This window comes from Camponotus vicinus, unplaced genomic scaffold (genome assembly GCF_025532165.1).
Source record: "Camponotus vicinus isolate PSW18456_S1 unplaced genomic scaffold, iyCamVici1.0 SCAF_1, whole genome shotgun sequence".
Taxonomy (NCBI): Eukaryota; Metazoa; Arthropoda; class Insecta; order Hymenoptera; family Formicidae; genus Camponotus; species Camponotus vicinus.
The window spans coordinates 22206279-22233912 of NW_028141945.1; the positions used below are offsets into that span (position 1 = coordinate 22206279).

Genomic DNA, 27634 nt, shown 5'->3' on the forward strand with positions numbered 1-27634 from the left:
TCTTGTAAAATATTCATTTTTCGATTATCTTACTTTAATACTTTTATATACAAAATAATGAGACGAATCAATTGGTGTAAAGAAAACACATAATTGTTTCGAAAAGAAAAATGTAATTGTTAATTGTGAATTACATTTTTTTTCGAAACAATTATATGTTTTCTTTACACCAATTGATTCCTCTCATTATTTTGTACATAAAAGTATTAAGGTAAGATAATCGAAAAATGAATATTTTACAAGATACTTTACGGTTTATGTAAAATTAAGAAATTATTTCAAGCCTCATAACTCGGAAAGTACTTAATGAAAACTAACTTAATTATAGTGTTTTGGAAAGCTCTCGAGATGAGTTACAAGAATATGCAAAAACATATAGGGTGTCCCGTTTAAAAAGTTGGAGGTGACCTTCACGTGACCTTCAGGTGACTCTTCAAGGTCAAACTAATGGCACCATCTTATGGCCCCCTTCAAGCCATACAACTTTTGTCTGAAACATTTCTTTCTAAAGTGCATAATTTATGAAATATTCAACCGTTCCGGGACTTTTGGGACACTCTATATGAGTGGGTGGGTGACATTCGCTTCGGGTAAGATGGTTTCATTTAACATTGATGCGATTTCTTTAGACGATCTGCTCTGCTGCTAGAGTGCGTTTTCTTTCTCAGATGTGTATATATATTATCGATATTACTTTGTGTGAAAGTAAGTTAAAAAATTACTAGTTACATGACTTTTAATGCGCATAGTAAAAAGATGGAAAACTCCAACTAATCTTTGAATTCAAATTCTTTTAAGATTTGTTCAAAAGTAAATAAAATCTCTTTAGATGGATCGATACTTTGCTATGTATGAATTTTTATTTTAAATCTAACAATAAATAGAGAATTATATCTTTACGTATTTTTCTCAACAACTAATTCTTTGGTACAACATGACTTATGATTCTCGTATTAACACATGTCAAACTATGATTGATAACATCCCATGGTAGACCGGTCGGGATGTCTACGCGACTAACAGCAGTCTTGCAAAAAAAAGCTTTGCTCATTCACTCTGCGAACGATCTCACTCGAAAGCGACGCAAATACAGTTATAGTCTGTAACGTATTTCATTGAATGGGTGAATAGGTTTCATCACTCACGTCTCCTTTCTCTCTCCAAGTCAATCTCATGTCCCCTCACGCAAGTTCAATCAGACAATCCTTCATCCTTCCCTCTGTCCGTCTGTCCATCTCCATATCGCATTGTGAAAAACGAGTCATTCGCTGAAAACTCTGCCGACTGTGCGACGCGACGTGACGCTAAATTTATTTACCCGCTCTCTTCCACCCCCGTGAAAAAAAAAATCGCTTCGACGATAAAGATTTGGCGCCACGGTACATCGCGACGTTAATTGCCGCGGCGCGTAAAGTCGATAAACGCGACAGTTTGCCGAGTGCACTTTGCGCTTTATGGGATTACGACCGCGGCAGATTCGCCGCCCGTCTCGTCGCCGTTTTCGTGAGAATGAAAAGCGTGGCATCCTGGGAGTACGAAAAGCTGTCTACAAAATCTGACTGGGAAAGTCCAACCTGGATCCCTACTGAATGAATAAAATCAGAACTTGCTGATTATACGCCTCGTTCGCGATGCACTGCATGCACCGAAAAGTCATTGTACAATAGGGAAGAAGGGAAAGAAAAAAGACGAGGTACTCTCGCGAAACAGACAGCGAGCAGCGAAGCGAAGATGTTCTGTCGGATGCAAAACTTCGACTTGGAAATTAGTTAGCGCGCCCTGTTCTCCGATTATGTCGCGCGCGACGAAAATTTAAATTCGTAATTTAATATCGTAGCTGAAAGAACAAACTTGCGATAAGTATATGACGCTACATAAGCACGATCCTTGTTATCCGCGTTAAATGCAGCGATTCAATTATATGCTACTGTCGCCATTGCCTATTAATATAAAACTTTGCTAAAGTCATAGTGATATAGTCTCTCTCGGATCCATCTTTCTTTCCACAAAAACTTAAAACAATTAATTTGAATTTAAATTTACCATGTAATATACGTTAATCATCCTGGAACGAATATCATAAAATTCATTCAATCTTCCCCTCCGTCAATCAAATGCAAGATATATACTTTGCATCAGATTTTTCACCTCGTGCTCGCCGACATTCTCTCAATTTCTTCTACTGTGTAATGATGAAAAGAATAATGAGCAGAGGTATCATGATCATTATTAGATAATGTATTCAAAAAAATAATTCGCACGAAGCAAAGAAAGGATCATCACCGCATCATCATATCTATTTCTTTCGAGCATCTTAATGTCATCCTTTTAAATTTGCATTACAATATGTTTATATCTATAATATTATTTTGCATATGTAAAAGGTTTTTAAAATGTTTGGAAATAACTAAAATTTTGGCATATATATATATATATTGCGTGAAATTCAAGCAAAATAACTTTTAATTAAATACCTCAAAAAAATATATATAATACATTCGACGAGAAACCAATTCGAAACTCTACAGTCCTTTGAATAGAGAAACTGTTACTTACTTTATAACTATTTATCTACTTTACAATAACTGACCTACTTAATTTAATCCTTAGACGCTTCCTTCTCTTGTCCTTCTCGCGGAATTCGTAACGATATTATTTCTACTCTCTGTTAAAACTATCCGCTTTATTCTTATTCATATAATTCATTAACGCTGCTAAAATTATTTTCGTTAACGACGAAAACTTTATTGTAGAGCACATCGCGTGAGAAGAAAGTGTCGGCAAATAATCCAATCGTAAAATAATCTAATCAAAGATTGCTCTACTCGATTTCCCATATGCAATTGCCAATGCTCTGAAACACGCTATACGAACAGCTTAAAGTCGCTTGCAGATATATGGGCTGATTTTCAGCTTACGTTCTCAGCCAATTGCTCCTTTGTGGGAGAGTGCTTACTATATTGTATTGTAACCAAGCACGCGAGACTTCTTTGTTCGCTTGAATTAATCTAAAAACGAATGAGGCTGTATACCTGCTTTCCGCTATCAAATCTAAGCTAACGCGAGTTTTACATGCACGAGTTGCGTTCGATTGCAATATTTCTCTGTTATTCCTAGAGTAGAGCTGAAAAAAGAAAATCAACTTAATGAGATGCCATATAACCTCATATTCTTTTTTTTAAACCACATTTAATGGTTAATTTATATTTAAAAAAAGATAGTCTTTTACGTCCAGTTATGTAATTATTGACACAAACAAAAATTATGTCCTTATTTAATTTTTCATAGTTTTAAGATCGCAAGGAAGTTTGGAAGCATTTTGGTGAAATTTTTGCATCAGCTTTTGAAGCAAATTAATCAATCAAAAATATGAACACTATTTTTTAAATGTTTTTTATAGTAAAAGGTATCGTATGTAACATTAAATATTAATTTTCTCTAATATAAATATATTTTTTTCGAAAAGTTGAATATCGATAATATGTTTAACAAATGTTTTTGGCTTCAATTTTTGTTTATTTTAGCGATTTTCATTTTATTTATTTTCCTTAAAAATTGTATCGAGTTTTAAAACGAAAAATATCATTGCTATTTATCCATGTCTAATGCATTAAGAAAACATCAAGATAGCTATCTTATCTTATGCTAGATTCTCGTTCTGATTGTCAAGTGTTTACTTCTTTCTGTGATTTCTAGAGAAGAAATAAAATAAAAATCTTTCTACGTTGTTTCAGTAATGGAAAAATATAAAAACTATAAAACGATCTGAATTTTCACTTTGCTCGCTTTTGCTGCACGATCATATTGTATTTTAATCGAGGTAACGGCATTAAAATAAATAACATTTATTTACATTTCAATATTTTCAGTTTTATCTTTGTAAGATGAGTAATCGCGAAACTTGTTAAAAACAAAAAATTGAATAATCCAAGAGAGTCGCTTTGATTGTTACATTTATATTCAAATCATGATTTATTTATAATTGTTGAAAATCGGTAAATTGGGATATTACGCGTTAGAAAGTAGATAAAATATTTTTAAAAGCTAAAAATAACGGTTCGATATATATGATATTCTTGCACCCTTTTAGAAGAAACGTTGACGCTAGTAATGAACATTATTACATTCGCCTTTAACATGTCGGGAAATGAGAAATTTCCTATGCAAATACGGCACGTTTGCCGGATGCTCGTAAATGGCTACTAGTCAAGAATGATTGTACATTTACGGCTTCCGAATAGTTACTTTCATTTCAAAACAAAGTGATATACGATTTTGCTTTCCTGCTTATAGACGCATGAAAAACATATATTATAAAATAAATTTTATAATTCGAAATTTAATGCAAACTATAAAAACTTTCTCCGTTAAAAAATTATAGGATTAAAATAAAGTGAAAAAAAATATTAACGAAAGAACGTATAATGTAAATAAAACTAGGAGAAAAATAACAAATAAAAGCCAATTTTCTTTTAATTTACGGTAAAAATATTTATATAGCAGTTATATAAATGTCTAAAATTAAAAGTATAATAGATTAATATTTTAAAATAAAAACTACGACAATTTTTAGGAAAATACGCGATATTTTCAAATAATTAAAAATAGTAACGTTATTTATTGCAAAATTATGAAAGAGATAAAGTGAGATAAAGTGTTTACGCGTTATTACTTGAAAAACTCAAAAGTTCTTTCTCAAATATCTTGAGAAAAATCTCGCTATACGTCTCTTCCAATAAAATTCCACAATTATAATAAAAAGTAAAAAGTATAATACGCGCGCGCACACACATATGTACACAGATGATCACGTAATCTAAGGTTTGATTAAAAATCACCATTGGCATGCTCCCCACGTTTCCTCGAACAAAAACTGCACGAATGGCATTCGCAAGATAGCTACATAGTTTGCTTTAGATGCACGAATGCTTTCGAGTTACAGTCTCAACGCTTCAATTAAAAAGTAAATAAGTTTGGATTGCGGTATATGTGCGGCAGTGAAACGGAGTTTCAAGGGATGTAATGCAAATTTTACACCACATCTTTTTCAGGAACATTTCTCTCGATGAAGTCATTAAAATTATTTGTGTTGCATAATTTCAGAAATATGTCAACACCTTATAAATTATATTACATTTTATGCATTATTATACATTATATCAATAATAGAAATTAGATCAATTACATCAATAATAAAATATATTTTATCACATTATAAAGAGGAAAATAAAATAAAAAAATTTTACGTTTCTGAATTAAGATTGATTATTATCGTATATTGTTTCGAGTTCTTTTGCATACCGTCCTCATCGAAAGCAAATTTACTCGCTGAAGATGTCTTATCCAAGCTAGCAAAAAATTTAGCTTTCATGATAAAGACGATTGTGTCTCGTTCGATATCTCTGCAAGAAGCGATATTACGGTGTGCTACGAAAAGAAGATATTGCTCCGAGACATAATTTCAAACCGGAAGGAATTTTCCTCGGGAACTTTTACATTGAAGCGAAAACGGGTCGTCTTCGTCGAACGTAAGAGGTGTAATTAGCCTGAGAGTAATAATTCACGCTGCAGAGACGCCGCATCGGCATCTTATTAGAGTTGCATTAACGATGTTAAGCAAACTTGGTCAGCGCATCGAATTACGAAAGAGGTTATCATATCATAAATTTCTCTGATAATCCCGTACGATAAATCGCGATATATATCTTCGTTTTATTTTTCACATTTGATCCACTTTTATTCCACTATACAATTGTGTTAAAGTGATAATATGCAAAAAGTTAAAGTTAAATTCTATCACTAATTTATTCTTTACAAATTTTTACTTTCTCTCGCGCAAGTCAATCGTTTAAAAATTTTGAGACAAAAAATTTAAATATATCGTCAATTATTAAAATCACTCCGACTCTTGAAAATAAGAAATATTATTGTTACATTTTTATTATAGAAATAAATATTAAATATAAATCTAAAAGCATTAAGATCAATATCATGGTTTTCAGATTTTTCCCGATTTATTAAGCACGATATCTTGTTTCACGCTCCTTGCCTTGATCAATGAAGCAAAATTAAGAAGATTTATCGTACATTTCGCGTTATTTGTAGATCTATAGCAGCATGCCAGACAGATAATATTTTTCCGAGCTTACTTATTCGAAAGATTTCATCGAGTTATCATTCTCGTTATCGCTTTTGCCATGAAATAAATGTTCTCCAAAGTAGAAAAACCACAGTCATCGAATTATGCAATAGCTTGAAAAAACCTCGACGCGATCACAAGCAAAGGTATAAGAAAAAGAACCTGGCTTCTGCTCTTTTAAACTTTATGGAGCGAACTTTAATTCGGGCTGAAGCAAGTAAGCAAAAGAGCTTCAACATTTCGCAAAGAGCATGGTGAATTTTTATGACAGATTTTAGATTCGTGTTGAGCTCTTTTGATACACGTCCAATTTTTAATTCTGCTCTAATATTATTACATGCTGAATATTTTCTACATGGTTGGCATCTCAATGATGTACAATTTTTGAAGAATGTAAATATAATTATAAAAATAAAATAAAAAGTTTGTTTGCAAAAAATAATCCATATAAAGTAGATAAAAAATAATCCATGATAACAAATAATCCATGTAAAGCAGATATAAAATTAAATGATAAATTAAATTGTTAGATATAACTTTAATAAAAATAAAAAATATTATAAGTATAGTTAATCTGCGAAGCTTTCTTGCGAAATTCCAATTTTCTATGGTCAGAAATTTTAAGCTTATACCGTTTCGATTTAATCTGTCATTATTCATTCGCATATCACGCATATTCTATACATTTTAATTCATATATTTCAATCGTTACATAAAATGTTTATGTATTTATAAATGTTTATGTATCTACGTTCTTCATTATAGGTATTACATGAGTATATGAGTAATTTAAATATATATATAATTCAGTTAAATTGAAACATGAGATCCAATATGCACGAATAAAACCGCAAAAGATTGAAACTTTCATTTGAATCAACAAAATCATTTATGTTAACCATAAAATATTTATCTCCTAATGACTTGCAATATAATGTAAAGTACCAAATTAGAATAGACAGCAATTTTTGGGGTTTTATATTTCTTACAATATCGATTTCTTTTGCAATGCGAATAAAATTGAGTTTTTTGAAAATCTCAAAACTATTTTTTATAAATCCTTATACAACAGCATGTATATTATATGTATATCGAAGATGTAACGAGTATAATTTGAATAATATTACAAGAATTTTATAAGTATAAATAAATTTTATAAAATTTTATAAATTTATTAATATAATTTTATAAAAATATTATAAAAAATTAATAAAATTTAATAATATTATAAATTTTCACGAATGCATTGTGAGAAATTATTAAAATTTTACATTTCTACATGTGCGTGTGTTCGCACTATCTGTAATCTTACAAATATTTTCTTTATATATCTTTTACCAGATATCAGACACGTGAATAATTGCATTACGTGCTGCTTGCACATGTTAAGGGGTAAAAAGCCATTATTCGTGACAAGCACTCGGTTAGCGTAAAGTAAAGTGCGCCATATGTACATAGTAAACATTTTGTACCGAGAATTAGTGCATTCGTCGTGTGGATATACGTGTGAGTGTGTGTACGCGTATGTGTGTATCTGGTTACGAGGGAAACACTATGTTTAAATGTTGAAATGAAACGAGAGTGAGAGAGGCTTTCACTCACAAATTCATCATCACTTGATTAAAGTCCCATCCATTACGATATCGCGAATCGTTCCGTCAGAAATTTATTGCGCCGCATTGAAAATGCATTTCCGATGCATGTGACGTGTGTGTTGCCAAAACGTGAAAATCGAATAATGACGACACATTACTATTAGCTGAAAGCGATTTAAGTTGCTGTAATTTGTCGCAAAGTATTTTGCGAGTCAATTCCACGATATTACACTATGAATATGATTTATTAGCGTAATTAAGGGAAAAATTATTACCTCGTACTTTTTGACAACAGTGATTTCTCGATAATTAATCGAGAATCACATTTCATTAAAATCGTTATATTAATAAAAATCATTATTATATTGGAAGTGCTTGTCGCGATTTATCTACGATTATCTACAATGTATCAATATTTTATGCAGTTTCGATGCATAATAATAAATATGAGAATATTATTGTATAGTAGAATAATACAATAAAACTTATTAAATTCCTCAAATAATTTAACTTCTATAAAAATGTAATGTAGATTTTCGATACGTAAAGTATATTTGCAGCTTTGTGGAAATGTATCAGTTCTCTCGATATTTGCAAATTTTTAACTACAGATGTTCATAAATTTTGTTAAACATTTATATATAACATTATTTTCGAAAAATTTTGTAAAAATTAAGCGATTAGATATAATATTAATCGCGAGATTAAAAGCGAGAAATAATATTAATCTTTTTCTTCCATGTTATTTTATATACAAGGTTTTATCGTTTATAAACTGTAGCAATTTCTTTATGTCCTCGAGATCTTAAAAAAGCATATATCTATTAAATATTTTAGAGATCATATTTTGCTACTTAAGTTGCGTATATCATGTTAAATATTAATTGTGTAAGTGGAAACACTATTATATTTAGAGCACTCTCACCACGAGCAAATTTAAGCCAAGTATCGAATAAAATTTTTAAAGAATTTCATTCATTTCATCCTGCGCAAGGTATAAGTAATTGCGGAATACACTAGAATGAAATAATTACGGATTTTACTGTTCGATTTATTTTAATCATCTTGATTGTAACAGAATTTTTAGGATTTTCGAAGAATAATCAGGTGAATGAGATTCAACGAATTCTTCAACTTCGTGCGAATTATCTCGATGCAAATTCGAAATGACATGACTTGTATTGAGAAGATGTGAAATTTTAGATATGAACTATCTCTTATGCAATATATTTCTGTCAACTGAAACTGACCGGCATTCTTTCCTAAGTAAAAATAGAAGAAAATGGTAAAAGAGCATCTTATGATTTGATGTTATTCAATTTTCCATGTAATCCTATTTCTTTTGCGGGAATATATTTACAGTACATATTTCTCTTCGTCATCTTTCTCGAGATTCACGTAGAAAAGACCGACGTCTCGTTTCAGTTTCCAAAGTTTTTCCACATACGCTAATATATATTCAAATTATGGAAATATTATTCATTAAATACTTAAATCAATGCAGCTAATCGATGCGCTAAAATTAGCAGTGCAATTAATTAATTGCACGAAGAATGAGGAATATAAAATAGTCATCCTGAGCAAATACGAGAAAAATTTCCGTGGTTTTAGTTACATTCTAAATACAATCTTTAATAATTGAAATTCTTCGTGTAACGTACGTTATATTTTTTATTTATTAATTAAATCAATCAATTCCATAAAGTAAAATTATTAAATGAAATTTATATTTACCGCATAAACTCTCATCTCATACAAGATTATGTGGCATGAAAAATGTAATTTCAAGTATATTAAATATAAATTTATATATATTTATTTATTATATTTTTAATTATAATTTAAAGTATATTAAATATAAATAATTTAACATCGCATTCAATAAGTTTACAAAATTAAAATTGTTGACTGATATATCAAACATTAAAACCGGTATTCAAAGTAGAAAAAGAATGCAAGATAATTATTAATTTTTGGATTAATAGTTTTTGAAATATACAAGATAATATATAAACGCGACATGGAAATTTTTCTCGTTAAAAATTACAATAGAAGATTGAAAAGATGATAAACATTTGCGCGAAATCATCTCTCGCGCGACAAAATATTAAAAGTGAAATAGATCGCGATAAAATCCAATGCGAGTGATCGCATGCAAGGACACGTCGAGAATCACTAACCTCGATCCTCCGTGGGACCGCCTACCGCTGCTCTCATCGTCCTCGTCGTCCTCGTCGTCCCTTGAAGTAGCCAGTGACTGGGGAACCGAAGAAGGAGCGCTGCTGCCGGAATCGGGCCCGGGGCCCATCCTCGAACCGGAAGCACCGCTGCAAGACGGCGCCAGACCACCCTCTCCCTGCCCTTCTTCCTTCTCCGCCCGGTCCACCTATGATTTTACAACAAACCGAAATTTTGAAAGAAAAATATTGATGTGCGTATAAATATATTTTGATATCAAAATCATAAATAGATGGATTATTTTTATTCCTTTCTTCTTTCAGAATTAAAAAATTTAAATTATTTATAAATTCGTAATTTTTAAATTTAAGCATTAATGATACTTTAAAATAAAATGGAATTAAATCGACTTTAATTCAATTAGGTTTATTAAGAAATATTGAAAGAAAGTATCATAAGCTTTGAACGACATTTTATGCGTTAAAGATGCAGAAATATGATGGTTTTTTTTTACTATGTTGTCCACATAGATAATGACATCATTCGTTTAATAAAACAAAACATTACAAATATCACAAACCGATGTTCAATAACGCGGTATTTTAATGTAATGTCAGAAAGTATTATCATTTAAAAAGGAAACTTCTTTTTATGGATTCCGAATATAACATACGCCATTTAAAAAAAAATGATACTAGAAAATTACATATCGCACGAATTGTTAATAATGAGATATCTAACAAATATAAAATAAAATTTAATATATTTTTTCATTTAAAATATTAATTAAATATTAATAAAATATTTTCATATTTATATCTTCTAATATCCTGCTTGAATAAATATCTTATTTCGTTGTGAACAACTTATCATGTACCCGAAAGCTATATCAGATTATTGCTCGAGAAGGCATTCGATCGGAATGCTCTCGTTTTTCGTCCCGTGATCAATCATGCGTGTACGGAAAGCTTCCACAGCGATCGACACGTCACAAGTGAACCGGCAAAATCAGATCATATCTAATCAGGACAAAACCTACGTGTTGTAATCGAATGTTAGCGCTTCCGGCTGTTTTCGTCTCACAGCTTATCGAAGGCCGATTCCGAACAGAAATCATTGATAACTGGCTAATCGAAATCGGAAATTGTAAAAGTTACATGATAGGTTGCCGAGGAAAGTGGTAAACAGGATGACGAATATACAACATAATCTACTGTAACTGCAATTTTAATCACATTCGACAAAACATGCTATACAAAAGAGAGTAAAAAACAAAATCGATACGATTGTACATAGTATGATTGCATTAATAAATAACATTAAATTTAGTAGTAGACAGATTCTTAGATTAATTTGAAATCACAAAATCTCTTCTTATTATTAATAAAAATTAAACATTTGAGAATATTGTTTCTACATTTATCATGATTAACTTTTTCAATATTAAATATTTTACAAGAAAAATTTTAAAATTCTATCAAAATATAATATCCATTTAAAGTTGAATGAAAAGAATATAAAAACATTGCAATTTATTTTCTTATATAAATTTAATTTATGAGAAGCTTTTCAATTTCTATAATTTTAATTTCGAAGCTACATTTTTATTTAAAAAAGAAATTTTTAATTTTGCCAGATAATCTGTTGTGACAATTAATGCCATGAGATGGATAGTCTGCATATTCTGGTTTGTAGTTTCACTGGCATACATGTATGAGGGAAAATGCATAATTGCATGACAAAGGATGAAAGTTGTTTACAGTCAAAGCTGGAGATGACGCGGTCGTGAATTCTCCGTCAGAGATCACGAACTTTAATTAGTGAAAAGTTACATTATCCGTCCTTTAATAAATGATATTTTCTTTTCATTAGTCAAATAGATTTCTCATAAACTAATTTCTTTCAAAATCACAAAATTCTTATAAATATCCTACAATAATATCATAAAAGCTTTCTAAAATTTATATTGTCTATATTATTAATATATTTTTTAATAAATCACAATGAGAGAACTGTTTCTGTAAATAAGTCATACTCTCCAATACACGTATATAAAGCACTAGAAATAGATTTTGCCTCTAGATACCATTGCGGTCGGTTGGAACCTGCATTTCGTTTTAGGATCCGGCTTTGGATCCTTCTGTCCCAGGGTTAGAATTCAAAGACTTAGCAGCTTAATTCTATCTTACCGAGACAGAAAACGTAGAAAACGTATTTTTCCGAGAAAATGTTTTATTTGTTACAACTCGATAGAAAATTTATTGCAAACATGACAGACAAGATATTTGTTTCGATATCGAACTACTGTTTCTACGCTCATTTAATTCGTCTATACTTTTTTTTTTCATACGGCTTTGTCTTCAAAGAACAAGTTGATGCAACTTGCGTGAAAACGTTTGATTAAATGGCAATTTTTTTCCTCCCTCGTTCCATCGCGTGAAAAAGATTTTATTTCTTATAAATAGGTCGAGTGCGTTAAAACACATGTACAATTCATTTGTAACGTTGAAAGAGTTACGCGTGCACATAGAAATGTTTAATGTGTCGAAAGAAAAGCGATACGCGGATGAATTCCCTGGTATTTATATGACATCAGTGCACCAGTGAATCAGACAAACATGTAGATATATAAAATATGCATAAAATATATATATATATATATATGTATATATATATATATATATATACATATATATATGTGTATATATGTGAGATATGTATGTGTAAACGAATATATATACGTATATATGAACCTACGCGGCACTGCAATTGTCAGATGCTGCAGCCATTTCGATCTACATATTCGTCTGAGTTTTAGCCGAGCGCACATGTAGAGCAAAAGAGAGAGAAAGAAAGAAAGAAAGAAAGACAGAGATTGCACGTCCATATTTCATTTTATTTTAAATTCAAATATATCGACGGAGAAAGAGAAGGAGACATCTCTTGCCGGGAGCGCATTAATAAAATTGCTAAACGGCTTGCTCGTCTTCCGTTCATTTCTTCCGACACTTATCTGGATATGCAAAAACAGCGAACATCGAATAACATTCGTTTGAATAACAAATAAACGTTAAATGGAACTCGAAGAGATATCGTGATTTTCATCGATAATAAAATAGCGAACGTGTCCGTGGTATTTACATTATTATTTCACGAATGTTTCCGAATGAAGCCGCAGTTATGTCGCACGAAATGATCTCGATACGCGATAGGAAAGATTGGTCCAGCGATTCTGTGACAATCGCTAGGGAATCGCGCGTAAAATATGTAACATATGATATAGAACGTAGAATACACAGTAAAATATAGTATGGCTTAATATGATCGTACAACTTTTACGAACAATGTAGCCTTGCAATTCAAACTCGCGATACTACATTCGCTTTGAAAACACTCGACGATATCGAGCAAGAGAAAGAGAGGAGAATATACAGGGTGTCCCGAAACTAACGCTTGATATTTTAAAGGCAGATTCTCTGGCCAATTTAAAAACGATTTTTCCTCAGCGAAAATGTCGCGGCACTAATAGTTTTCGAGTTATAAACGATTGAAAATAAAGGGTTTTTCGCAAACTAAGGCTTATGGGAATAAAATATTAATAAAGTCACATTCTTTAGTTAATTTTAGGTAGAGTTTACTTTAATAGAATTTTAATTTAAGGCTTAGTTAGAAAGATACATGATGACAAAAATTGGGAATATGCAAAAAAATAATGATCTCCCTCGACATTTTCGCTGAGGAAAAATCGTTTTTAAATTGGCCAGAGAATCTGCCTTTAAATATCAAGCGTTAGTTTCGGGACACCCTGTATTCCTACAATATGTATACGTGCGTATATTGCATGTACACGAGAAGTATATACAATAGTTAGCCAATGTGGATAGTACTCTCCGAATTAGACACGTTGCCATTGTTCGCCGCTCTTGTTCCAAGCGGGAACTTAACGGTGTCCAGATAATAATAATAGCTTTGTGCTAAAACGCAGCTTTCTCGAATGTAATACTTGCTCTCGCTCTTTCTTTCTCGTCACCTACATTATTATGGTCATAAGCCGCCATACCGCTAAGAACTGTAACGCCATATTCACGTAAACTGCATCATTATACCTTCCTCAAGTCCACAGTTTGTCATGTTTGGCACGTTCTTGATATATAAGCAGAGTCCTGCGACTTTAATTTTATAATGGCATTCTACGACCTGATATCCTCGATAAAGAGGAAGATTAATTTATAATACATTTCCAACTTTTAATATAGATTTAATATAGATATCGCATTTCGCTCTTTTGCGGATGTCTTCGATCTCTGCGGTATTTTATCGTTTCTTCATATAAAGTGTTATTTTATTCAATTTTACTCAATTACACTATTATGCAATATAATCGGGTTAAGCGCACTTTTATCGATAATCTGGCGCCGTACTTGCAATTATCCCTAAATGGAACGCGAAATGTGTTTCGCAATTTAGCGTTCGCGAATGACAGTATCTCATTCGTTCGTTCATCGAAACGGTATAATACGTTGTTGTGCCAGTTTAAATCATGTATGCGCATTTATATAACTGAATTTCTATGGAAACGTAGGCGGAATCGACTGTCAGCTGCGACGAAAGGGCTTTTCCTCGCTTGCAAAAAAAAGGAATTAAATAAATAAATAAATAAAATACGCGAAAAAAAATACTCGATAGCTATTGTCCGGCATTTTCTACGTGCTCTTTTTTCTGGCACTATATGTTGAAAGTTCTGTGGCGAAGGAGCAATTTGCAGCAGTCTCGCGGCCGTAAATTGGACGAGCCCGGGAATGTCGGTAATGTCGAAGGGTCAATCGGTTCATTCGACTACGAACCGCTTGTTCAAACCAGTTCTATCAGGAAGCTTTTTGTTCGCACAGGAAAAGAAATTTGAAGAAAAACAAGAGTTCTCTTTCAAGAGTTCTTTCTTTCACCGAACCGATTTCAATTCTTCTATCACTATATCAAAATCAATCACACAGATAATTTAACAATTCTCCGCAACATTCGAATCAAATTCAACATTTTCATGTAAAATAGATGGATAAAAGATGGGTAAAAGTACCAAGAAAATTACAGGATGACTCGAAGATTTATGCACAATGATAGAAACGTAATAAAAACAGATAGCGGTGACAAATGACATGATAACGATAGAGAAAAATATATATTTCTCATTAAATAAACTGTTGTATGAAATTCAGAGCAAAAATGAAAAGTTTTCATAATTTGCAAGATAAACAAAATTGAAATACACTGAAAAGTTTAATGTGACATTTAAATTAATATGGAGACTTTTATCTAAAAAAAGCAAATTTTATTAATAATAAACTCAATTCCGCTCCGAATAATTGATATGTATCATCGATTGATCTTGCAATATCTGCTGCCCAGTTTCCGCGAGACTTTTTATCGATTACACGCGAGAGAGCTAGTGCTCTCTCCTCTTTAAAATACTGCGTCAAATTTTCGTATCATACACATGGAAGCAAAAAAAGAATGCGCTGATCTATATGCGATGGTACAACAGCTTTACCACGTGTATACTTTGGTTGATATAATTTTGTAAAATTATTTGTCTGTGTGACAGTAATCATTGATCTTTAAAAGAGATGGTGCGGAAAAATAGATGAAAACAGTTGAATCATATATGCATTTTACACTATGCGATTTACATTGAGCATTGCATTATTTCTAAAATTAATAATAATAGGAAAATAACATAAAATGACAAACAATCCCTTCTATTTTTTATATAAAGAAACCCAATCGCGTTTGCAAACAATTATAAATGATTATCATAAAAAAATGTTACAAACTAAAATGCTATTTTTTAATCATAATTTTATGAAAATAATTTATTAAATTGCAAAATTATTTGTTTAAAATGAAACTGATTTTTTATAATTTATAGCACATAAAAATAACAGAAATTCCCATCTAAAAATTATTGTTGATTGTGGAGTAAATTGAAATCGGATTTTTTACAGATTATTTTGATTTCACGAGAGGAGAATTAAATCCCGTAATTGCTACGATTGCCAATTATATTTATCTCTAAACTAACTTAAATACGAAACGATCCTGTCAATTATGATCGGCATCATTAACGTCAGTCTCCGCACATCGTTCCTTCCCCTTGAATCCTAAGGACATTAATCGAGTTTGACGTAACATCCTATTTTCCTCTACCTCAAGATCCGGAAACAGGTTAACTAGATACCGCCAACTTTGCCACCGCGTCGTATCTCAGGGGGATAAAGTATGACGCATGAATGTTACGATGTAGATCGTGCAATTCACCACCTCCGGGGAATTATTCACAACAACTGTTGTACATTTCTAAAAGTATACGCGAGATACAGATTATAAATATCAAGTAGGTATTACGCTAGAAAGCAAAGTTGAATTTTATTATTTCAGCCAATATCCGATTTTTTATTTTTATTTCTCTTCGGATATCAAAATTTCTGCTTCTAGTAACATTTTACAAAACGAAAAGAAAATATATAATCTATAATAAAATTCTCTCTTATAAATTGAAATTTATATTATTATTTATCATGTTTTATATACTTTTTGTCGCTATATGAATTCTACAGTAATTTAGTAAAAATTCTCCAAGAGAAAATAACCTGTTGATTTTTTTTTTACATGAACAACTTTAAAATTCTGTTTATTCATTTGACATGTTATTATATTTGTCTATTTACAACCGACTCGTATATCTAAAATCCCTACTATTTTCACTCCATTTCCCATTTTTAAACACTCTCAGATGAAATAAACATTTCAGTTATCTTGTACGTATTTTTAAAATATTGAGCTTGTTAGATACAAAAGCGAACGAGAAACATTTCAGTTGTCTTACATTTTGAAATAACAATTCGTATTTTGCAAAATATGCTACAAAAAATTTACTCTACAAGTTTTATAAGTTAATTATGCATAATCGAAAAAAGAAATATATAGAAAGATTTTAAGCTATAGTTTTTCAGAGTTGAAATAGAATTAAAAGGACTAGTTGAATAAATACTATAAATCAGAAAACACTCATACACACATAAAATCGATCTCTATCTTCTCGCAGATCCGCGGGATGATGTATGTTGCTTTATTACATACCTTATACGGAGAAGACAGGCAAAAGATTTTTAGACTTTTCCGATCGACACGATCACATCTGCGTCTGCTAAACCTCCAAATACGTTGCAGATCAAGTATGTCAGTTGGCATTTCACACGAGGAGAAGCATTCGATGAAGGTATAGGTTCGTCTTTTACGATAAACGTTTAAATACCCCCTTTAAATGAACTTTGACCATCAAGTTTGTGCGACACGCAGACTCGGGGACAAATAATAACGTATAACATTGTTTGCTCTCATTGTCGAGGCTCGCTTTACACAAGCTCGTAATTATTATCATAGAAGAGTAAAATGGCTTGTAAAGTGGATATATATCTAAAGTACATCAGCACTTTTCGATACTATCGTATCGTTATCGTATTATCTATTAATCAATATCCATTAATCACTAATTATACAATTCATTACAATACTATTTTACCTTTCTTTAAACAGAGATCTTTTGGATTGATGTCTAAATATATTTCAATTCCTATTTCTCTTTGATTCAAGTAAGATAGAAAAATAAAAGATGCAAAAATTAAAAATTTATTTCCAAAGTCAATGAGTATATTTTTAATTTCGTAAGACGGAAAATTTTGTTTTATTTTCATAAGCATAAGTATTTGAACTTTTTACAATATATATATTTAAAATCAGTTTCACACATCATTACTAACGAAGTCAGATTTATGTAATGCCGCTTATAAAACTGTACAATAAAAGTAGGTATAGGTACATAGTTATAGGTTCGATAGTTATAATAAATATATAGAATGTCTGATGATACAAGCATTATGGATTGCTTTAAAGTTTCATATTCGACGAAAAATAATATCATCTAGGAAAAATCAATAATATAATATAATATAAACAATAATGTATGAAAATATAATTAGGATAATTATGGAATAAAAACTTTTTTTTATCCTAAATTTTGTATTTCATCGAATATTTTAATTTTATGAGTTGCGTTACGTTTAACTAGGTCAGCAATTTAATTTTAGTTTATAAACCTACTTCTCATGCGCGCGAGTACATCGGAAAACAATGATAGGTAATGTAAAAAAGCTGTCTAACAGAAAAAACATTTTTCAAGTATAAGAACTAACAAATTTTTGAGATTTTTCATCAAATTAATTTTTATTCAAATTTTTCCCATCCTAAACGATTTCATTTGATGAACAGTTGGACAGTCTTAATACGATCTGATAATATACTATGTCCTCTATATTTTTGATTATTTGATTTTGAATATTTATTGGAGAAATAATTAATGAAAAAATAAACAACATCTTTTTACGAAAATCATAAAAATTGCCTGCGGTCAATAATCGATGCGAGAAAAACTTAAATTAAATATCGAGATGAAGAGCGATTAGATCCGTAAAAGTCTTGCTTATTACCGTTATCGATCTTGATAAATCGATCTATAAATACATTTTAGTGATGAAACAAAGTTTGACAGGCGCGAAATTAACACATCAAATAAAGACTCGGAGACTGGAAGTCGTTTCTCGCGACAACGATCGTTGCCGACCATGTCGTAAAAATGCAGATACAACGCGAGAGGCCACATCTCGGTACTTTTCATTGCGGTATCGTACATTTTGTCGTGTAAAAAGATACGTCGTATAAAAGAGAGAGAATACTCTCATGATACATCGTGGCACTGCAGTCGGATTTCTGATAATTTTTATAGAAAATCGTACAGAATCATTCGGAAATGTGAATTGAAAGTGGAATAGCAAGTAGATTCTGTAAATGTTCCCATTATGTTCATTTTTGCTCCCGGCAACATATTCTATTATGCATGAAATTCTGTCATAATAATCCTTCGAATTTAATTCGCTTAAAAATCACAATTCATTGGTGCAGATTCGATATTCTTTTGATTCGTGTTCAAATTACAATATTGTGAATTACAATCCTCGGATTTACATGAAATTTTGAAATTTTCTGCTCAATCGGACTAGAATAGAAATTCACAAATATTCAAATAAATAGCTTCCATCAATTGTTTTGAAAGATACTAGATGCAAACGCACAAAATTACACACTTTATAATTTAAAATTTCTTCTAAATTTTTTATTCATAGAAGGTAACAAAGGAAATATCTCGCAACTATTTAATTTAAATGCTAATAATATATATATGTCGCTATTACTTTTTTTATAACAAGTTCTAGGAAGGCAAGGCACATTCTCAGATGTTAGATTTTAATATTTCACGGTGCTGTAAATTCCTAGCAACAACGGTTCAACAATGAGCTTACAAAATTTTGTAATAACGTTGCACTTGAATTAAATGCACATCAATAAAATTATTATCTTGCACATAAATTGCATTTTTCAAAAATGTAAGAGGCGCGTGGAATGTATATTTTCTGAAACACTATAATTATAATACGTAATCGTTTAAATTTCATTATATCTTTTTATTCTAAAGAGAAAAATTGTTACAAAGCTTGCACCTTCCCTTTTATGAATTAGAAATCATTTTTGTGCGTAACGTCCAATTTTATTTTACTAGCCATATATATAATATTGTCAATTGCTATTCTGATATCTATTCAGTGTACGCTTTACGACATGTAATACCAAACCCAGAGCAAGTCTCATCCAATGCGTATTAAAGGCGATATCCTAAAAGGTAAACGTCAAGTGATAACGACGATGAACAATCTCCGACGTATTCGCGGGAAAAAGAGAGATTGACAGAGGGAGAGAAAGAGCAGAGGGTTGCGCTCTGGCAATTCCCGTAAAGCCGGATAGATCGTTCAATGGCAAACCGAGCGGAAACACGAAATCAACGTCAACTTAACGATATCCAGTCGACAGGCAACATGGTCGCGCCAGCGCACCGATATCCATAAACATAAGCGGCTTTGCCGCCGCATCGCGCAGATGTTTTGTGACTGCGAAGCGGAGGAATGCAAGTCTGAAAAAGTCTCGAGAAGAGAGGCAAAGATCGAGGAAGCGCACTTTCGATGAGAAAATTAAATAACTTTAATCGCGAAATTTGCCTATAAAATGACGTAGATTTTCCATCGCGCACTCTCTAAAAGTAAATCAGTGTATTATCACTGAAAAACAGTAAATAGTCACTGATTACAGCAATTATAAGTACAGCACTGTAAATCAGTGATATTTTATTGAAAGAATCAGTTAATAATTTTGACTGTTTCAATCAGTAATATTTCTCAATATCAGTAATATTTCTTTCGTTATTGTCAGTAACATTAAACTACAATTCATCTCTCTATCTATTTCATATAAAATTAAAAATTTTATTTATATTTACTAAATATTTAATTATATTAAAAATTTTATTTTATTTATATTACATGCATATTGAACTTATTATTTTAAATAGATAACGAATAATTTTCATTAAGTCGCCAGACATTTATTTGTCCGATTTATAAAGATCGATTTAATATCTGAAGCCTCTCTATTGAGATTGTATCAGAAATTAAATCGAAATAATACTTCTAATTTTAAATGTCGCTCTTTGCAAACTTTATATAATTCTTATGACTAAAATTAAATACGAGAGAGATAGCGATCGTAGCGGTAAACGAACTAGCGATTACTGGTTTTACAGTGAATTTTATTTTAACCATGATCAGTGAGATATAAGATAAAATAACAAAAAAATAAGCGTTTCCACTGAAGATCAGTAAAATACTCACTGATTATCAGTGAAATCTTATTTTACTGTTTAAATTAGTGATATTTTCACTGATTCACTTTTAGAGAGCAGGCAGCTTCCGTTTGAAAAAAGTTATACAAACTCCATAAGAAACAATACATTTTTCATTCCAAAACGCGTGATCTCATTACGTGACAGTCACGCTTTCGCTCATGTATTCGAAAGTTTCAATCGGATTTACCTCGAGTCGTAGAGTTTATTCTTCCGATTAAGAAACGACAATGTATATATGTATGTATCTTAAAAGCGAGAATTTCGGGGACTTGCTCGCTGCTCTCGGGCGTGGAATTTACGAACCGGTATTTCTCTTGTCGCTAGATAACCGAGAAATTCTCCATCGCGCCGATCGTATTTTCCGCACGAACGAAGAACAAGACTCATTCCTCGGCACGTTTGGCCGAGTGCATCGTGAGCACCGTTCGTGCATTCGCATACCACATCCGGGACGGAGAACATCCTTATTCGAGGGAGCCAGAAGTGTGTCTCCTGGTTATTGTGTCGGGCGTAATGCAACTTACGCATCTGTTTAGCAACACCATTGTGACGATTGCTAAGAGGTACTTGCGAAGCCGTATACGCGACTCTCGTCCTCTTATGTCGTCGCGAGACACTGATTGTGAAGCACAAATCGTTTAAAGTTTAAAGCGAGACGTCTTCGAGAGAGAATTTCGACGATAATGTGCACGTTGAATTATCAAAACATTCCAAGGAAACGTGGGAAGATTAAAACTATAACCCAAAAATTAAATAAATTAGGTAAAAAGATGTCAGAATTTTAGAACCTGCAAACGTTCATCAAACGTATGGACTCTGTGGATTTTATAGAGGGAATCAATTTTATTTTCGGAATTATTATATTCAATATGGAGAGCGGGAAATTAAATATAACTGATATCTCCTAGAAATATCTTAAATCTTATAATAAAATGAATGGAACGAGTGCGTCGTGGACCACAATCTCACTAGAACAGGTCACAAATATCTCCAGAGAAAACTTTGCATTGGCAAACATCGTTAACGTCACGTTTTTCCTTCCGACATTTTTTAACTCGATGCTATCGATAGTCCCCGTAAATTGAATTTTGCGATATCTGTTTGTCCGGTACGAAACTCGCGGAAACTTGCCGCGACAGAATCTGTATGCGGAGAAAAGTTCATAATGAAGAACATCGGGTTCGATAAATCAAGCGAGGAATATCGAGATGGTGAAGCCAGACCTAATTAGTTAGCACATCATTATCTTTGGTATAAAAAACAAGTCTATGATTTTAAGGCTTTTTTACATCTCGCACTGAGAAAAAAATCTGGTTGCATTAATTAGAAATCTGGTATTCAATCAGTATGTCTGTCTCTTGGAAAATGGACGAATCAGAATTTCTTTAGGAATTGCCAGATAAGTATGATTAATTTCTCCCTGTTAAATTTACCAAATTTTCTTGGTAATAATACTAAATTTACAAAAAAATGGCATCACTCTGTTTAGTTAATATAACAAGAAGTTTTATAAATCCAACTAAAAAATATTAACCAAATCCTTGTAGTAAAGTCTATTAAACGTTTTAATTATAAAAAATCGAGTCTTATTATGATAAGTAGAAATTCTGCTTGGTTTAACCAAAATGCCTTCTATCAGATTCGTCTTGTTGATACAATCAAACGATTTTTCTCAGTGCATATATATTGTTGGGAATCGATTCGACATAATATAGGCAATTTCGTCGATGATTAACGGAAGTTTTATCTGGCTACAGTAAGAGCATCAAGGTATAACACAAGTAAGTCATTCGGTCCATTTATCGATCGATATTCCATAAATACATGTTGAAATTTGCCACGTGATAAATGACACAATAACGTCCAAGAGTTTTTTTCTATTTCCTAGAAAAGATGATGCCTTATGATGGACGACAGTTTCTTGCGCGCAGACTTGTGTGTGAACAAACTTTTAAAGAAACAAAAATTTCTCTCCATCGAGAGGCCCACTTTAAACGATCTATATAATTCGCATGTTTATATGTCGTTCAGAAATTTCATTTTCTCTATTCAATCGAACGTTATCGCGGACATCGCTTTAAGCAAAAGTTGCAAACGCGTTACATGATCAATGATACTCAATGAACTTCTGCTCTCTAAAAGTGAATCAGTGAAAATATCACTAATTTAAACAGTAAAATAAGATTTCACTGAGAATCAGTGAGTATTTTATTGATCTTCAGTGGAAACGCTTACTTTTTTGTTATTTTATCTTATATCTCACTGATTATGGTCAGTTAAAATAAAATTTACTGTAAAACCAGTAAATTTTACTGTAAAACCAGTAATCGCTAGTTCGTTCGTTTACCGCTACGATCGCTATCTCTCTCGTATTTAATTTTAGTCATAAGAATTATATAAAGTTTGCAAAGAGCGACATTTAAAATTAGAAGTATTACTTCGATTTAATTTTTGATACAATCTCAATAGAGAGGCTTCAGATATTAAATCGATCTTTATAAGTCGGACAAATAAATGTCTGGCGACTTAATGAAAATTATTCGTTCGTTATCTATTTAAAATAACAAGTTCAATATGCATGTAATATATATAAATAAAATAAAATTTTTAATATAATAAATATTTAGTAAATATAAATAAAATTTTTAAGTTTATATGAAACAGGTAGAGAGATGAATTGTAATTTAATATTACTGACAATAACGAAAGAAATATTACTAATATTGAGAAATATTACTGATTGAAACAGTCAAAATTATTAACTGATTCTTTCAATAAAATATCACTGATTTACAGTGCTGTACTTATAACTGCTGTAATAAGTGACTATTTACTGTTTTCAGTGATAATACGCTGATTCACTTTTAGAGAGTGCATAAGAATTTAATATGCTTGCTAGTTTCTCGCGCTCTTGTTAATTTCCTTTAGCAGCGACGTGTAAATTCAACGCAAAAAATCGAACGTTTAACAACCGAGTAAATTAAACAAGATGGAAATGCTCCGATCTACCGATCTTTGCCGAGTGCACGGCAATAGATCGAATTGCAAGCCGTACACGCCCGAGATTAAAAGTGATGCCGCGGGCGATTTCGCGCTGGAAGCCAGCAACCCGTAAAGGATTAAACGAGTGGGCGGGCGGGAGGGGAAATTGCCGCGATTATGAGGCGTAATTCGTCTCATAATAAGACGCCATTGTTGGAGTAACCCCCGGGTAGCCGTGTTACTTATGCATTAGTCGGGGCGAGTAGTTTGCATACGCAGGGCGGAGTAACGTCGACACGTGTGCGCGATCCACCGTTTTCCGTGACGTAAAGTGACCATGCACACACACACACACACACACACACACACACATGCACAATACAAATACGCACCTGCACTCACATCCTCGGATATAACATACTTTAACCTTCCTCCCTCCTGCCCTCTCTCTCTCTTTCTCCCTTTCCTATCTATTTCCCATCGTGTGTACGCACATATCGTTGCACCCAACTCGGAACAATGCGACTGAAATTAGTGGCGAGTCTGAAAGGGGTGTGTCTGTCGTGTTCGCGAAAACGCTGACATCGCGGCAAATTATACGACATAGAGTACTTAATTGCATACGTAATAACGTTAGTGGTAATTATCATATCGCGCACATGACCATTCATGTTGACAGATCTCAGGAAGGATAACGTAAAAACGTCTTAATTATCAAGTCGATGGAAATTACAGATATCTTGAGCATTTGTGGAAAATGTCACTTTAAAATATAATTAATTATTAAAATATAATTATTAAAATATAATTATTAAATAATTATTAAAATATAATTACTAAAAATATAATTATCAAGTTAATTTAATGATAAGAATTAAAAAGCTAAAAATAGAGTTTTATCGATATCATTCAGGAAAAATCGATCCAATTTTCAAAAAATACATACGAATGATAGCTCGATAGATTTATGACGCAATAATAAACCGAAATGCCACAGAAATAATAACGACTAAGTGCGACGAAATTTCAGAATGCGACATGTTTATCTCTTTCATCGCAAAATTGATGTAAACTACATGTTTGATGCATCGCGCGTAAAAGAGCGGATATAAAGTAAATAATTCATAGCGCGCGCACCTTCCAATGACACGTGGGCTCAAAGTGAGGGCTGGCCCAGGATAAGAGAGATGATTTGTCCTGGCACACATGATACACTTCCGGTACACTTCACATCCCAATAACTACGCTCGCCCGTAAATCTTCCTTCCTCGACGCGACGCGCCCCGATGCGGAATTTTATCCTGTATAAGCAATTTATCGGGTACGCTCTCCGTCTCCTGCACGAGAGAAAAATTCATCATGGCCGACTGACGGCCGGCTTTTCAGGATGACAAAAGGGTTCTTCATCGCAAGAATCTCTCTCTTGCCGCACGGGGCTCCAAAATTATAAATTAGGAGTCGTTTACCCCAAAACTGAGATTGCGCCTCTCCCTCGCTTCGAAAATAATAACACGAGAACGAAAAATGCTACCTTGCGTTTATTTCGATATGAAATTGCATAAGAATAACATGTATTTTACATCAGAGACAAAGTATCGATATACAGATTGTTAAAATTACAAGTAAAAAAAATAAATGGGAGATATCACTCGATGAAAATTAACACTCGATATAAAGTTGTTTGCAACGATAAAAATAATAAATTTTCGGTCTCAATTTTTTTTTCATATTTTTCAAGTCTCGCATCACATCGACTTCTCGCGCAGGCTATCTCGAGAATCTGTCAATTTCAAACGTTTATGCGAATAACTCTTTTTTTATATGCTAAAACTAAATTTTGCCCAACAACGGACTAACGCGATTTTAGTTCGCCGCGAGGTGTCAGGAAGAGAATCTTGAATAATTTATACAAGCCAAGAACTTGGTACTTCCCGTACATAATATATGCGGACAAGTAACATTTGCCTGGCGAGTATGTTGCTGGTGAAGTTAGGAAAAAATAAACATAGGACTCATAATCGTCATACATTCATCACAGTGATTTTTATGAGAATCTTTTATACTCGTCCCTACATCTAATCATCTCTTTTTACGTCCACATCTAAATTAATTAATATATAAAATATTTTAGATATTTATAGAAACACATCATAATTCGCAAATTTAATTTTAATAACACAGATACTGTAAAAAATTTATAGTATAATTCTAACAATAAATTTTAAGATGTATACTTGACGTTCTAAAATACCGATCTATTTTTTAATTTATTATATTCTATTCTAATCTCCTTTATCTATAGGAGATGAATAGATGTGTGACAAAAAGTCTTCTCAAGAATTCTAGCAACTTGTGAATTTCGAGCGCAATTCAAGTCAATAATTATACGAGAACAATAAAATGAGATTCAAGATTCAGAGAATGATAATCGTAATGCTCAGAAGAAACCATTGTTCCGATGTATAAACGACGGAACTGCTGCCTCACTACCGATATTAATCGCAAAATCGTGATTGATGGGTTAAGAAAAGATAGACTAACACCCCGAGAAAAATCGCCACTTCAGTGTCAACGTGTCAACCGCGGTTCGAAATCTGTGATTGATGGAGGTTCAAAGTGCAAATTTAGAAAATTGACACACGTTAGTCCGCCTAGATGTACAAAAAGCAGACGGAAAAAATTTTAAAATTGTCTATGTTAACAATATTGGTACTTTTTAAAGAAATAACACTATTTTAAAACGATAACATTATGCTAAAGAAATACAAACAAACTATTCGTTCGCAAGTATTTTTGTCCTTATAATTTTAAAAATAAGCGGAAAATATTATTAAAAATACTTTAATACTACATATAATATAAATTATATATATATATATATATATATATATATATATATATATATATATTGAAAGAAAAATTTTATATTACGATAGAATATAATAAAAAAGATTATTAATTTCAATATCAACTCAATATATTAAATCAATGAGGTAACTATCTGTAGCTTATGCTCTTCCTTTTCTCACGATCCTGGCCTACCCCTCTTTCGTGTTATCTCTTTCGTGTTATTTATTTCGTGTTATCTCTTACACGCAAGTAACTCTGAACAGTTAGGTCAAATAGCTCGAAATTTGTTACTGATCCCTTTTCTGCTTTAAGTGAATATGAAATCGTTTGCGAAAATTCTTAAGATCTTCCTTACGATTTAGAGTCTATCACAAGATTCAGCCTTGAGAAAAAATATTTTAAATTTTACTATCAATTCTTTCCATATCATCACGTCATTTTTAAAATCCATTACACGGTTTAAAGACGATAAAACGCACATTTCCTGGTAGAACAAAGTCTTTCGTACTCACATCGAACAAGAAGTCTAGGAAATATTTCGTCGCTAAAAAATAGCGATATAATAATTGCAAACTGTTAGTTTTACATTCGATATTATTTTATTTTGCTTTTTGATAATTTTATTTTTTTCAAAAAGAAATAAATCGTTAAATCTAAGAAATAGAAATAAAAAATAAAACAATAATAAATAATTAATATAACGCATTATCTTTACAAGTTGAAAGTTTTATGATATAGTTTTGACAACGGCGATGTGTTCGTGCGATCACAAAACTGGCATAATTAAATCTGCATTTAAGAAATTCTTTATAGGTTCTTTGCGGAAAACCGGAGAAGAGAAGAGAAAGCATCTATCTCCTTTTCCTTTGTAATTTTTTGCTTTCAAACGGTAGGTAGCGAAACAAAGCTGCGCTTTGAAAAGCCTCTCGCGGTTTTTCCCTCTCGCTTTTTTCCGACATCGGAACGATCGATGAAGACCTTTCAGATAGAATGAAATTTCTTCGACATGAAGCAAAGCAGCAAATTTAGGCGGCAATATATATATAT

At 31.9% G+C, this 27634-nt stretch overlaps 1 protein-coding gene across 8 annotated transcripts in view; it reads right to left on the minus strand.

Annotated features, from left to right (window-relative positions):
• Positions 1–27634, minus strand: part of LOC145959570 (uncharacterized) — a 126134-nt gene that overhangs the window by 41822 nt on the left and 56678 nt on the right. For all 8 annotated transcript variants that reach the window (XM_083078548.1, XM_083078545.1, XM_083078544.1 and 5 more), the window contains exon 3: positions 9915–10120. In XM_083078548.1, coding sequence (XP_082934674.1) covers positions 9915–10120 — 206 coding nt within the window. The remainder of the gene's footprint in view (positions 1–9914; positions 10121–27634) is intronic.